We start from the raw sequence: 15736 nt of genomic DNA on the forward strand, positions 1-15736 counted from the left end.
GGAGGGGACTTTTCTCCTGTCCCTTCTCCTTGGAAACTCAATGGGCCACAGTGTGCGCGGCCAGCACTCCGTAGAGTGCTTTGTCCGTTGTGAAGTCACCCTGACTGAGAACGGGAGGGGCCCCCGTCCCTGCGCAGCCCAGGCACCGACGGTGCAGACGGAGCGAGGGTGGCAGCGCTCTCTTCAGCGACGCGCCCTGGAGCCCTCGTCTCCCCCTCTACGAACAAGCAGGCAGGTCCGGACACCCGCAGCGGCAGGGCGTGCTCCCTGGCCGCGCCTCGCCGAGCGGACGCCCCCCAACCCGCCACGGGTCGCCGGCGCGGCAGACCCCACTCCCGAAGTCTGTAAGCCCAGCTCCGCGCCCTGGATGCTCGCGCATGCGCGCCGAAGCACAGCTGCTGTTTGGCTGTTTCCATGGCTACGAAGAGCGTCGACCAGGGGTCTGGGAAGGAGAAAATGAAGCTCAAGGGCCTCCTACTCCGGTATTACCCGCCAGGTAGGAGCCGGGCCTCCTCCGTGCTGGCGTGGGTGCTGGGCTCTGGCCTTGGGAGGCTCCAGGGCGGTGGAAGGTGCGGGGACTCGAGGGGCCGGCGGAGTCCCCTAGCGGGTGATCCATGTAGGGGACAGAGAGCCAGGCGATTCCCAACAGGGCCCCTTGCTCCTTTGGTTGTTGAACACTGTTACTCAAAACATTTAAAGTGACTTTTTAGGAATTCTTTAAACTTTGAAGTTGCGGAGTTATAATGCTTTTCTGGCTAGTTAGGAATGGGGCGAATGGGGAGGGAGAGGTGGTGATCAGTGATGTCCCTAGAGATTGGTATCCGGAAGGGAAGACACTGACAAGGAGCACATTGCTTTTTATTTTAAACAGAGCAGAACGATCAAGTCAAGATATGTTGAGTATGAAAAGGAAAATGCATATGCAACAAAGCATATTAATTGAGTATCCGCATTCCAGACCATGCTTATCAGTTGACCAAACACGTTTATTGAGGGCCTGCCACCAGGCGCCCTGTGCCCCAGGGCTTTCAGCTTAAAGGTCACAGTCCTTGATTCCAATGAGCTGAGGAATTTCAAAATACACCCACAGAACCCTGTAGTTTTAGAGTGGGACAAACTTGTCTAGTTGTCTTGTTTCACAGGTGAGGACATGGTCACCTTTGAAGAATGAGTGAAGACCACTGGTCACCCAACTCATTAGGCACAGAAATAAGGGGAGAACTCTTGGTTCCAATTCAGAGCTCACTTTAAAAATAAGAATAGGGGCGCCTGGGTGGCTCAGTGGGTTAAGTGTCTGCCTTGGGCTCAGGTCATGATCCCAGGGTCCTGGGATGGAGCCCCTCATGGGGCTCCCTGCTCAGTGGGGAGCCTGCTTCTCCCTCTCCCTCTGCCTGCTGCTCCCCCTGCTTGTGCTCTCTCTCTCTCAAACAAATAAATTTTAAAAATCTTTAAAAAAAATAAAAATAAGAAGAATATAAAATTAAAAAGTCTACAAAACTTGCCACAAAGCAATAGATGACCAAATATCCTTGCGGGATGAGAAGACTGGGCTTCCCTGCAACAGGAGGCCTGGCATTAACTCTCACCCATGTGAAGTTAACATTTGTAGTAAAATCATAACTCATTTCCTCCCTCTTACAATTACAATTAAAATAACATGAAAAGGCCCTAGATGTGAGAGGTAGCACGTGGGAAATTGTAAATAGCTTGTTCTCTCGATGCATTCACAATTTTGGCTATGCTTGGTGTAGGCTGGGGCTGGTTCCCATAAATAGACGGGCATGTGAATGACTGGCTTTCATTCATCCCTTTGCTGTGGAGTGTAGGTTAGGAAGATGAGCTCTGGGATCATAATATCTGGCTCTCACCGTATATAGATTTTGTAGCTTGGGCAATTTGTTTCAATCCATCAAGTCACATGTTGGTAACAACACCCATCCTAACCTGTCTGTTGACCCTTTGCAGCTACTCCCCCATTTATCTCTTTCCCTTCAGAGCAAACCTCCTTGGAAGAACAGCGTCCCAATTTCTCTTCTCTTTTGTCTTGGACTCACTCCTGTCGTGTTTCCCCCCTCATGGCTCCCCTGAAACTGTGCTCTTCAAGATCCTCAGTGACCTCCAACATCACTCAACCCACTGGCCACCTCTGCCTCCTTCTTGTCCTGACCTGACAGCAGCATCTAATGCATTTGACCACTCTGTCCCTTGCTTCCAGGACACACTGGTTTTTAATCCCACTTTATTGTGGCTCCTTCTTCATCCATCTTATTGGTGTCTCTTTCTTCTGATCTTAATGTTAGAGTGTCCAAGCACTCTGCCCTTTGACTTCTCTATCTATACTCATCGGTTAGGTGATCTCATCTATTTTCTCTGTTTAAAATCCTGAGGGAGTAGTCCTGAGTACCTCATGGCCTGCCTGATTGTTCACTTGGATACGTAATATGCGTCCTCTGCTTTTTTTTTTCTTAGCGCTATCTCAGGGCAACGTACCACAGTTTTACCTATGTATTTCACCTGGTCACCCCAACTTAAAAAATAAAAGCTTCCTGAGGTCCTGGACTTCGTCTATTTTGTTTATTAGTGTATCTCTAGCACTTAGAGTAGATGAAGATGGGTCAATAAAGACGAGCTCACATATTTGTTGAATAAACAAGTTTAATGAGATAAGGTATGTTGAGTAGAATGCTTTCAGCTCCTTCTGAAGTGGGAATAGGTGAGACAGATGATCTGTAAGATCCACTCCAGCTCTGAAAGTCCAGGATTCCAATGGCAATCTCCCATTCAATAAGGCTTTGGACTTAAACTTGCAACTATTGCCTTAATGATTATCTTCGAATGAAGTCATATCACTTAGCATGTTAGATACTTAATTTCTGAATTCCAGTCTTTGGTGAGCCATGCGTTATATGCAAGTTTCCAAGGTACTACTGAATAGCAGGTGGGTGTTGAAATAACATTATCAAGGAGGAAAAAAATCACTCACCACTGAATCATTCTTGTGTTACCTTTATCCCTTCTGCAATTTTGTTTAATCTCTTAGTCCCCAGATTTCAGTCCTCCTACTTTCTTTTGAATAACATATGGGTCAGGAGCATTCCACCATTGGCATCCATGGAATTTGTCCCTCTGCCTCCTAAAAGTACATGGCTGTAATATGGCTAATCAAGCATGGGCATTCTCTTTTTATCTCATTCATTAATTCATAAGCTCTTCACTTCACGAAGAGTAGGTGTTGCATACATGCTTTTCAACTGACTCAGGCATGACAGTCTTTGTCTTTTACTTCTTGTGTGTAGGCCCCTAGTGTTTTGGACCATGAGAAGGAGTTAAGTAAACATTAATTAGACTCATTAATATTCTGAGCACTCTAAGGGTCTTTGTTGGTTGAATGTGATCGGAGTAAGGAACACTCACATCTTTTGAAGCTTAGTCTTATAGTACGTTGCAGAATTTGCCGGGGAGAAGCTTCTTAAGTGTTCTTGGGAATCCTACCTACTGCACAAAAATCCATGGAGAACATTAAGATACTGTGGGCAACGATCACTGAAGAACAATATGCGCTCCGGGGAGCATCTTTGTCTGTTTTCTGCTTGTGTTCTTCACTATGCATGTCCCAGCTTCTGCCTCAATACTGCTGCTCAGTGGTCATGGGGAGGGTGAGCATTTGACCTTGATGTTTTTTAACAGCAGAACCGTCCAATGCACAGGTTTCAGATTTTGCACTTTGTTGTCTAAATCCATCCGTATAGTAACCCAGCTAATTTTTAGTAGTCGACTTTAAAGACTTTCAACATTTTTTATTTTATAAGAAACAAGATAACTGTGAAAAAAAGAATGCAGTATTTTGTGAATTTGCTAAAATTATTTAGTGCATCTCCTTAGAATAATGCTAATTCTTTTCAACCTTTCTCTGAGTTACAGATTAAGATTATATAATTTACCTACTGTTTACACATCATTTATTTACTCAACTATTTATAGAATGCCTACTTTCCTTGAGAATAAATAGTGCATATTGAGGACTCATATATAATGAAAAATACTTAAAATTACAGAACAGGAAGGAAACAGTCCTTAATGATAGTGATACCTTAAGCTGATAGAAACTTCATATGTTATTTGAGCTTTCAAATAACCTTATGGAGATCTTGATCTTGATCTTCAGGAGTTTATATGTTAATAATGTTAATCTCTATCATTTTTCTCCCTTTTCCTCCATGTTCTAATTTTTTTCTCTCTCTCTTTTTCTATCTTAAGAGTAATATTTACTTTTAACAAAATTCTGAAAAGCACATAAAAGGATAACTAAGAGCATGCTCAACCCACTGAAGGTATGATGGCTTCTTTTTTTTTTCTTTAAAGATTTTATTTATTTATTTGACAGAGGGGAGGGATCACAAGTAGGCAGAGAGGCAGGCAGAGGTGGAGGGGGGGAAGCAGGCTCCCTGCTGAGCAGAGAGCCCGATGCAGGGCTCGATCCCAGGACCCTGAGATCATGACTTGAGCCAAAGGCAGAGGCTTAACCCACTGAACCACCCAGGCACACTGGTATGATGGCTTCTTGAAAGGAGCCACCTGACATGTCTACCACCAGTAAGAACTCCTATTTCCTCAGGCACCCTGGTATGATGGCTTCTTGAAGCGAGCCACCTGACATCTCTACCACCAGTAAGAACTCCTATTTCCTCAACATGGCTAGTATTTAGTATTATCAGTCTTTGCCATCTTTGCAATTCTGATGAGTAAAAATTATATCTCTTTTTGTATTTTGTATTTCTTTTCCCAGTTAAAATATTGGGAATATTTTATTTTTGTATATTTATTGACCATTGTTGCTCTCTGTTTGCAAACTGGCCTTTCCTGCCTTTTGTCCATTTTCTTCTTAAAAATCATTTTTAGGCTTCTTTATAGTAAGTTCTTTAAGCTTTGTATTTATAGTTGAAATTTTTTTGCTGATTATCATTTATCTTTAATTTTGTGGTATCTTTTCCCGTATAAAAGCTTCAATTTATTTCAGACAAATGCATCATTTTTTTCTTTTTTAGGTGTTGAGTTTCACATCATGCTTAAAAAGCCAGTTTCTGGGCGCCTGGATGGCTCAGTGGGTTAAGCCTCTGCCTACAGCTCAGGTCGTGCGTGATCTCAGGGTCCTGGAATCGAGGCCCAAATCAGGCTCTCTGCTCAGCAGGGAGCCTGCTTCCCCCTCTCTCTCTGTCTGCCTCTCTGCCTACTTGTGCTCTCTTTCTCTGTTAAATAAATAAATAAAATCTTTAAAAAAAAAGCCAATTGGTTACACTAAGATGTAAATATATTCTATTATTTTGACCATTTTGTATTTTGTTTTTAATATTAAAATTTCAAATCACTCTAGAATATATTTTTGTATCTTGTGTGGTAGCAATCAGTTTTATAAATTTTTCCAAAATCCAACTTATTATTATATCATTATTTATTGCATAATTTATTTTTCCCCATTAATTTAAAATATTACCTTCAGTTTATTTTTAAACTCCCATATATAAGTGATTCTTTTATGTTGATCTAAGTCACACTTATGTTGACTGGAGTCACACTTTTTTGTTTTACAGTTTGTTATAATATATGATAAATTTTCAAATTCCAAAAAATAAAGTCATTATAATTTCTTTAATCCATAGATTGATTTGACATGTTTATAATATTACATTTTCTCATCTAGAAATGTGTGTCCTCATTTATCACAGTTTTCTTTTATGTTCCATAGTACAACTAGGCCTTGCACATTTTTTGTTAATTTTATATTTAAGTGTTCAATGCAATTATAGATGTGATCTTTCCTTTACTTGAACCTTCCCTTGTCAATGCATCTAATTCTTATTACTTCCAATCTTCACTTTTTGAATTTTATTTTTTTTAAGCCCTTTTAAATCTTTTCGAGAACACGTGACATATAAATAGGTTTTTAAAAAGATTTTCACAATGTTGTAATTTTTTGAAAAGGTTAGTTACAGTTGTTTGCCTGCTGTGTCCGGGTGCTCTGGTCATTAAAAGCACATGGAATGATTTTTTGGTTCTAAAACCTTATACTTCATTACACAACAGCTGCTTGGGTTTACCTACTTAAGTTGTGCCAAATCCGTGCAGCATGACTGTGTTGAGATGAATTCCTCCCGAGCGTGCAGCTGTGCTGTCGTGTGAGTGGTGACGTCTGACCCTGGGAAATAAGCTCTGTAGGAGAAGCAGGATTGAGGAGGAAGATCCAGGACTTGTTTGAGGTACTGGTGAGATACACATGCATCTAGAACGCAGAAGTTTAGATGGGAGAATTACAACTGTAATTGTTGGCATACTGATGGTAATCAGAGCCATGGGTACGGGTGAATTTATACAGACAAAAAAAAAATGTAAAGTGAAGAGAGAATTCCTAGACCTGAACCCTAACCTAAAGCAGTATTTAAAGGTCAGTTGTAAGAGGAGGAATCCATAAAGGAGAATGAAAAGTAACAAAGTAGACATATTTAATAAAAGCCAATGGATAATTGTATCTGAAGAAGGAGATTTGGTCATAGTGTTGATTATTTTGAAAGTCCGTGTCATAAAGATAAGGACTATCAATTGCATTAAGCATTCTGGGGGTACTTATCCAATCATCTGTCAGTTAGCTCATGTATTCAACAAGCTCTGTTTGAACAGTTCCTGTACACCAGTTTCATGGTAGACACTAGGGATAAAGAGAAGACAGACCCAGGAGGGCATCGTCTGGTGAGTCAGGTGTGGAGAGGATGGAAAACAGAAAGATCATAAAGACAACGGGGAGGGGCAGACCCCTCTGAGGGAGAAATGAAGGCCAGAGAGGGGAAGGTGTAAATCCATTTGACAGTGTTGCTTGTACTTGAAACTGGCCAAATCATGTGCTTACTGTGTGTAAATCATCACGACTCATTCCAAGGGGGATATCTTACACTTCCTCCTGGAAGTATAAAGAAGCATATGGTTTTCTTCTCAAAGATGTTACAGTCTCACCAAAGAGAGAAGGCATAGATGTAATTTAAGTAATACAAGGTGACTATGTGTCACAAGGCAGTATTTGATTATTCACTAGATAATAAGAAATAGTTAATGAGTTTCTAGATGCCAGGTGCTTTATATACATATTATTTAATTTCAACCAGAAAAATGAAAGTATTATCTATAAATGAGAAGACTGAGGTATAATGAGATTACTAGTATCATGAAATAAGTAGGGACTTGAGCTGGAACTCAAACCTGGATCTGTTTGATGCCACGTACATGCCTTTTCAACTCCACCTCATTCTATCTCAATGGTTCAGTGCTCTAGAACATAAATATATGTTTGATGGAATTTCCTATTTTCTATTGATCTAAAATACTTCTAGAATCACATCTGTTATATCAAATATATGATCTTAGGGAAGCGATTCTCACATTGTAGGAGGACCCTTGGGGGCTCTTGTGCCTTTTCAGTGGGGCCTCAAGGCCGAACCTCTTTCCATAGTAACAATAAGATACCTCTTGGTTTTTTCACGATGTTGACATTTGCATTACTGGTTACAAAAGCACTGGGAAGTGAAATCTCTGGAAATTTAACTCCACTTCAGGCAGTGGCAACAAATTTTCATAGTGGTCATTGTATTCCTCACTGACACAAACTGGTGATAGGACAAAGACCTCCTGAGTTTCACTTAGGAATGCCCTTGATGAATTGGTAAAACTTAATAACATAGTCAAAATCTGACGTGGGAGTACTTGCATTCTGCCTGATGAAATAGAAAGGTCTCATTAAGCATTTCTGCTGCACAGAGATGTTTGATAGTTGTTTTGAGGAAAACACTTGTATGGTCATGTGACTGAGAGATGAACCAGCCGTTTTCTTCATGGAACACCAATTGTACTTGAAAGACTGAAAAACAAATGCGGCTTTCAGACATGGACATTTGGAAGACATTTTGTTTGCAAATGAGCAAAGTGAGCCAGGAACTTTGAGGCCAAACTGTCAGCATTTCTTGCCAGTTATAATATTTGAGCCTTCAGGCAAAAATGAGAATTTCAGAAAACTTGGATCTATCATCATGAGTTGGGCAGCATACCGACCCTGAAAGAGTTTTCTGATGATAGATATTCGTAGTGATATTAACAAATGTGATTTTTTGGGGGGCTATTGTGTGATGATATATGTCAACATTTAGAAGATGTGTATAACTCAGTAAACAAATATTTTTCAGATGTCTGATGCATGATCTGAATATTTTTCAGATATCTGATGCATAATAAATCATACATGAATAAAAGATCCTTTGAAAGTGTGAGATAGACCAATGGATTTTAATATAACAGAATATGAAGAATTAATTGATGTGGTTTCAGATTCTATATTACAACAAATCTTTATGAATTACTAGTTATTAAGTTTTAATGCAGTATTAAAGAAGATTATCTACAATTACCTGGAAATGCAATTAAAATAATTTCTCATTTTCCAACTACATATCTGTGCATGACCAGATTTTTTCCCATATACTTCATCTGAAACTCTGTGTAGGAACCACTTGAACGCAGAAGCAGAGATGAGAATCCAGCTGTCTTTCAATAAGCCAGATATTAAAGATACATGCTAAAGTGTAAAATGATGCTACTCTTCTTATTTTATAAAATGTTATGTACATTAGCATGCTATGACTTTATTATTATTATTTTAAAGCAGTTTAATAAATAATTTAAAATTTCTCAATTTTAATACGGAAAATATTACAAAAACAAAACCTCTTTGGTGTGTTCAATAATTTAAAGAGTATAAAGTGGTCCTAAGGCCAAAACTTTTGAGATCCACTGGCCCATATTTATAGAGGTAGTACAGTAAAGTGGGTAAGAGACTCTTTATTTTTTTTTCTCCTAATAAATTATCTCTCTGTTGTTCAGAATGAATATATTCTATTGATCTGTCTTCAAGTTCACTGATTCTATCCTTTGTCATCTCCATTCTCCTACTGAACCTATTTAACAAGTTTTTCATTTTGCCCATTGAACTTTCTCATTCTATAATTCCCATTTAGTTTGTTTAAAAAAACTTTTATTTATCTGGGATTATTTTATTTTTTCATTTGTTTCACATGAATTTGTAAGTGGTTGTTTTTAAGTATTTTTGACATCTCCTTTAAGGAGGTAGTCAGATAATCCCAGCATCAGATTATACGTGTTTGTTGATCATCTTCCTCTGGTTCTTGGTGCGATGGGTGGTTTTTTAATTATATCCTGAGTATTGGGGTCTAGTGATTGTCTTTTCCTGTTTATTGTATCCTGGACATTTTGGTTCTTACATTAGGAGACTCTTGATCCTATCTGAATCTACTTTGACAGACCTGTCACCATGTTTAGATTTAACATAGAGGTTCTGTCTAGCTTGTGGGCTTCAGTTCCAATGGTAGCTTAAGTTTATGAGCCCTTGCAATGTTATTCTGGTCTGCTTCATTTTTTTGGTGCTGCAAGGTCTCTGGCTCAGTTCTAGCTGGTGCCATCTGCAGGGTAGAAGGTACTTCCCAATATGCCTGCTCTCACTGAATAACCTTCCAGGACAGTGTGGGGGACAAGACTCTAGTCCTGGTGACACCATTGGTTGAAAGTCAGGAAGAGACCATTTCGGTACCTGGTTGTAGAGTGGGGTCCAGGATATCCCAGGACTTCATTGTTGTCCCTTCTGAGGGTGGATAAGGCTGCCCACCAATGATTTGGTTGTGAAATGGGTTTTGAGTGATCCTGGGACTTCCCAGTGGCTGCTAGACAGATTGGATAGCCCCCCTAGGGCCCCCACTGAAGATATTGAGGAGGCCTGGGTCTTTGTGGCCAGGCTGCTGCAGGCAGATCAGATTACTGGTGGGGCCCAGCTTTGCAGGGGGACTGGGACAGGGTTTCTTTCCACTGGGGGATCAAACTGCCTAAGGATCCCCAGTTATGGAGCAGTGTTTGGGGTTCCCCATTAGTTCTTTGTCTGACTTCCCTTTGTCTGGTCCTTTGGCCACAGACAGCAAACTTTGCTATTACTTGATTTTTGTTGTCTATGCTTTTTGGTGGTTCCAGGCAGCAAGTTGCTCTTGTTTCCAGTTGGGGGTATATAGGAGATAAACAGAAAATCCAGGGAACTCATCACACTGTCATTGCTCAAGTCCTGAGACCTCTAGCCAGTCTACCCTCTATCCAACCTTCAATTATTTTAACATTGCCTGTTGAGTAATTTCAAGGGTGTGTAGCTGTATTTAGAGGAAGCACTAGGAAAAAGTGAGTTCACACTATCTTGTTTTAGAATCAGACATCACTGCACATGTTTTATGCAGAGAAATTCTAAAAATTAAAAAAACAGAAATGAAAAAAATTATGGCAAAGTAGATTAACTTTTGACATTGTTGTCATCCTAAGTGGTTTATAACATGTTTGTTTATTTTTATAGGAATTATGTTGGAATATGAAAAGAGTGGAGAATTGAGGACCAAATCCATAGATTTGCTCAACCTCAGTTCCAGGTAAACTAGCTACTCAGTGCAACCTGGGCTTCATATCCAGATTTTTTTTTACTGGAAAACGCTGACCCAGGATGATGTGTGGATGAGCTGCATGAACTCAGATTGCTAGAACAATGTTCTAGTGGTGCTGTATTAATTCCTGCTTGCTTCAGTGAGGTCCGCTTGAATGTCTTGCTGGGTAGGGAGGAGGTGGGAAAAGGATAGTCAGTCTGCCCTTTTTTTCACCCTAAATAGACCTGTTTTTATTGTTTTTAATCTTTTAGTTCAGAATAGTTTTAGAAAACTGTGAAGACAGGAGTTCCCACATACCCCATGCCCTGCATCCCCTATTATTAACATCATACATTTGTGTGGTACATTGGTCTTAACCAGTGACCAGGTACTGAAACATTCTTGCTAACTAAAGACCATATCTTAGTCAATTTTCCTTGTTTTATGTTTTTCTTCTATTATCTCTTTCTTTTCCAAAATACCACATTACATTTCATTGTCAAGTCTCCTCAGGCTCCTCTTGGTGAATGATCTCTCAGACTTCCCTTCTTTTTGATGAACTTAACATTTTTGAGGAATACTGGTTATTGGAATTTTAAGAAGATAATGGAGCCTGTTACTTTCCTGGTAGATAAACAGCTCACAGGACTGATTGCATTCCGTCCTACTCATTAATTGTCATGGGGCAGAGTTAGGAAATCCTCTTATGAGAGCATACTGCCCAGAAGTCATTCTCTTTAGGAAATCCTATGCAAAACTAAAAAAAAAAAAAAAAAAAGAAAAAAGAAAAAAAGAAAAAAGAAAGAGAGAGAGAGGAAAAAAAGAGAAAGAGAAAGAAAGGGAAAAAAAGAAATCAATCCTAGGCAAAACTCCACTTTGAGAGACAGAATCAGATTAGTGATTATCCTGCAGAAACCCATGTTTAGATAAAGTAAAGATAGTTTGAGTGGGAGAAAATTTTCAAATAGAACAAAAATACCATGAAGAACAAAAATACCATGATACCTGTTTCAGAGTTGTTGACCCAGAGAAATAAGGGATTTCCCATTGTGACTGTCCTTCTCCTTTGTCATGATTATAGGGGAGGAGAACAGAAACTGATAGCCAAGGGACCTCTCACAAAACTGTAGTTAAATAGTAGATGAGCTGCTCTTGAGTTTTGAAATGAGCCCAGACAACATGGCTTCTCAGAACTGTGGCCACTAGAGAGGTCTAGAGCTTGTCTGAGGGTGAGGACAGGGAGTGGCTCGGGTGGTGATGGTTTACGCTGAGTTCTCTTCTTGTTCCAAGTGACCACACAAAGAAGGTACTCAATCGTTTATTGTTTAACCAAAGAATAAATAGTGGCAAAGATAATGCCATTGAATTTCACGTGGAAGTCATTGTTTTATCTATTTTCAGGGAAGACAAGGTCTAAGATCAAGTCAGGATTGTCAGTTATTTTTGTAACTGGCACATGTTACTGGTTATGCCAGCGTGTAGAAAGTTCCTTTGTTAGACATTCATTTATTCGTTTTTATTTATTGAGTGTGTAATGAGGTTATCTGCACCTTCTACATGCAAAGCTCTAGGTTAGGGTCAATGAGAAGCTATAAAAAATCTTAATCCCGACCTCAGTGAATGTGTTTTCCAGTTTGAGAAACAACTTGTACTGAGTGGGGACATCATGTGAGTGACACAGATTAATGTTTATATGAGAGAATAACTTTCAGCTAGAGAGGCAGAAAAATACAGATTTTATATTTAAAAAGGTATAGGTCCTTAAGATGCAGTAGTCATGCTTTGTAGTGTATAAATGTCAAGTTAAAAAAAAAAGTATGGATGTTACTTCTGGTTCTGCTCAAGAATTTAGAAGAATTCTGCACATAAAAATATTTGCAAGATAGGGAACATTCTGGAGTTACTATATTGGAAAAGAACAGTTAGAATTCCACAGGCTTGGGATGTACAGATTAAATATCTGTACATCTGGTGAATATCTGGTGAATTTAGATCTTGCTGGGAAATCTGTTTTGATTTATAACAATGGTCGGAAAACTTTCCAAGAGGCATTATCATCATCTTAATTCTTAGGAAAGTATAAGCCCTTGGACAACTGACTCTCTCAGAATTTATCAAAGTCATCATTATAAACTGCCTCTGATTCATTTCTGTTCTAAATATTCATTCTGATTCTGATACATTGTATTTCTTGAGAGCTGGGACTGTGTCTTTTACCCTCCCAGGGCCTAAGCAATAGTAGGGTAAATGTTAGTGGGATGACTAGTCTTCCAGCTCAGTCCCTTACATGGACGGGACCTCGGGAACTGTTTATTTATGAAAAGGAGAGGCTTGCTTATCTGAGTTTGCATTTCTGAGAAGCAGCTGTTGAGACAGAGGTAGGAGAGGTAGGTGGGTTATTGAGAAGTGACAATTGCGACAAACAGCTGATGAAGCAGAATTTGGCATGAGGAGCCAAAATGACCTATTTTGGTTGCTTTGTGGTTTATAGACATTACTCTTTGTCTTGAACAATTATTCCAGACTAGCAAAATTAATCAGCATTGCCATAGGTTATTTGAATATTGGGGGAAAGTTGAATTCATACTTCTCAGAGCAGCTTTTTTTTTTTTTTAAGAGAACGATGCTATAGTCCATATGAAATATTAATCATCATCGTTCTTTGAATGTCCATTTTTGGTTAGGTACTTTCTCTTTCCTTAAAAAATATTTAAAACTTAACCTTTCCAAACCTCAGTTTCTTCATCCCTGAAGTAACTATGATAAAAGCATTAAATTAAATTAGGGGGTTGTTTAAGCAAGAGAGCATATATAAGGTACAAAGTATAGTGGTACCAGGAACATTCTGTAGGGGTTCATTAAAGAGACAAAACAACAACAACAACAACAACAACAACAACAAAAACAAAAACAGGAAGAAAATAAAGAGCTCATATATAGAACCAGTATGCACTTGGGCTTCTCAGGTGAGCAAATCATAATTCTTGCACACGTTCCACAGGAGAAGACACGGTTCATGACGGTGCATTCTGAAGAACCTGAGCCACTTTTCTGCAGGCTTGATTTTACTGATTTGTACTCCCCACCCCCCGAAATCTCTTAATAAAGCTATGGTGTTTTGACATTTTATAGATGTGCTTCATAACACAATGCAATTCTTCCTGCAATGCATGTCTATGCAAATTTTGGCATAGAAAAAAAGTAACTTTTTTTTTTTTTGTGAATTTCAGCACTGATGTCAATGCCTTAGTAGAAGAAATACAAAAAGCAGAGCCTCTAATCACAGCTTCACGATCAGATCAAGTAAAGCTTTTAATACAGAGGTTACAAGATAAACTCAGACAGCACAGCAATCACAAATTTTATCTTTTTAAGGTAATGAGTATTTAAGAAAACTGAATACAAGAACTTCAATGAATTAGTTGGTATCCTACCAATTTGAAACAAAATACAGATTATATTTTCTCTTTCCCTCTGTGCTTCACATATATTTGCTAAGACTAAGTCTCAACAAATGTTTGTTTATTGACTGACTAAGTGAAATTCTAACATTTATTTCTTGAGAAGTTAAAGAAAGATTTTTAGTAAGTTTGGCTGTTCTTTACAGTGTTATACTTAAAGGATGACCATTAAGGTTGTCTTAAGTTATTGAAGAATTAAATTTTTTTCCAGTTGGACTAATATCAAGAAGTTGTATTTCACAGTACATCAATAACTTAAATTTTCTGCTTCCATGTGAACTAAACTATACTTCAGTAAATTATTTATTGATACGACTTCTATAATAATTTAAATGCAGTGCAAATGTACCTATTTTTTCTAATCAGCTTTTGCTGGTTATAGTAAAAATATCACAAATATAGTCAATTATTTAGGACATTTTTAGTTTTTCTTATTTATTTAACAATATTTAATAGTTTAGTATTGCTTCATATTACACTGATTTTATTTTTATTATTTAAATAAAACTATAAGAAAATTTAATTATTATTTAGATAATTGACACATTCTATCTGAAAGAAAATATTCAATCTTTTGTAGTCATTATTGAAAGATTAAGAAATTATTCTTATGATACCTCTTTGTTCCAGCAGGTGGCACTATTTAACTTCAAATATGAGTTCTATAACTCACAGGACCTTGTAATTTATCCTCCAAAGGGAATATTTTTTGATAGGGAAAGGGGACAGTATTAATAATTATACTCCTGCAGTAGAAATAACTGGGTCTGGCCCAGCCTTGGCAATCACTTTATCTACAAACAGACTATCCAATTTATGTATGTTCATTCAATAAATATTAAACATCCACCATGTGCTTGACAATAGAAGTTGAAAGATAAATAAAGTAATACATATCCTGACTCTAGAGGAGTTTAGGAGTCCAAAAGTAATAAAAATTGTAAAATCTATATTTAAAACATATTTGGTGTATTTTCTCTATATACTATTCATGCATATTTACAAAACCATGTGCAGTATTTATTATTTTCTCTTTTTTTAAGATTTTATTTATTTGGTTGGCAGAAAGGGACATCGAGAGAGAGGAAACACAAGCAGGGGGAGTGGGAGGGAGAGAAGCAAGCTTCTCGCTGAGCCGGGAGCTCAGTCCGGGGCTTAATCCCAGGACTCCCAGACCCTGGGACCATGACCTGAGCCTAAGGCAGACACTTACCCACTGAGCCACCAGGGGACCCCATGTGCAGTATTTAAAAGAAAATATTATAAATTCGTGCTATTTGATATCTTATTTAATATCAGTAATTTATCTTAAAATCAAATTCATTGAAAACACAGATTTAATTATGTTTTTGCAATTATTTGTAACTATCAAATGTCTTAATGGTCTTAATGGTACAAGACACAATGTACTTTTTTCTCATTTGTTCAGATAGTGACTGTTGTCTATTTATAATTAAGACAAACTTGAATGTCTTCATTAGTTTGAAGTAAAAATTATTGAGTTAAACTTAATTTTTTTCAGTTTAAAACAAATTGTGCTTTCTTTCATTGAAGGTTCTCAGAGCACATATACTGCCATTGACTAATGTTGCACTTAATAAATCAGGCTCATGGTAAGTTTCTCAAATTTATTTATTTAAAATTTAAGAATTTTAGTTTATTTGAATATTTTATTTATTTATTTGGGAGACAGCAAGAGAGAGAGCATGAGCAGAGTGGGGGGGGGGGCAGAAGGAGAAAGATAAGCAGACTCTCCCCAGAGTGAGAAACCTG

The 15736-nt window shown here is 38.3% G+C and overlaps 1 protein-coding gene across 4 annotated transcripts in view; it reads left to right on the forward strand.

Annotated features, from left to right (window-relative positions):
* The first annotated feature begins 398 nt into the window (after positions 1 to 398).
* The window catches only part of DAW1 (dynein assembly factor with WD repeats 1), a 41124-nt gene continuing 25786 nt past the window's right edge, over positions 399 to 15736 (forward strand). For 3 of the 4 annotated variants that reach the window (XM_032857407.1, XM_032857408.1, XM_032857410.1), the window contains exons 1-4: positions 399 to 496; positions 10439 to 10511; positions 13733 to 13877; positions 15518 to 15576. In XM_032857407.1, the coding sequence (XP_032713298.1) occupies positions 415 to 496; positions 10439 to 10511; positions 13733 to 13877; positions 15518 to 15576 (359 nt within the window). In that variant the 5' untranslated portion in view covers positions 399 to 414. Of the gene's footprint in view, positions 497 to 4257; positions 4332 to 10438; positions 10512 to 13732; positions 13878 to 15517; positions 15577 to 15736 lie in introns of all 4 variants that reach the window. The other variant, XM_032857409.1, reaches the window with a different exon arrangement.

The sequence above is a fragment of the Lontra canadensis genome, unplaced genomic scaffold (genome assembly GCF_010015895.1).
Source record: "Lontra canadensis isolate GAN:19392208 unplaced genomic scaffold, GSC_riverotter_1.0 scaffold13, whole genome shotgun sequence".
NCBI lineage: Eukaryota > Metazoa > Chordata > Mammalia > Carnivora > Mustelidae > Lontra > Lontra canadensis.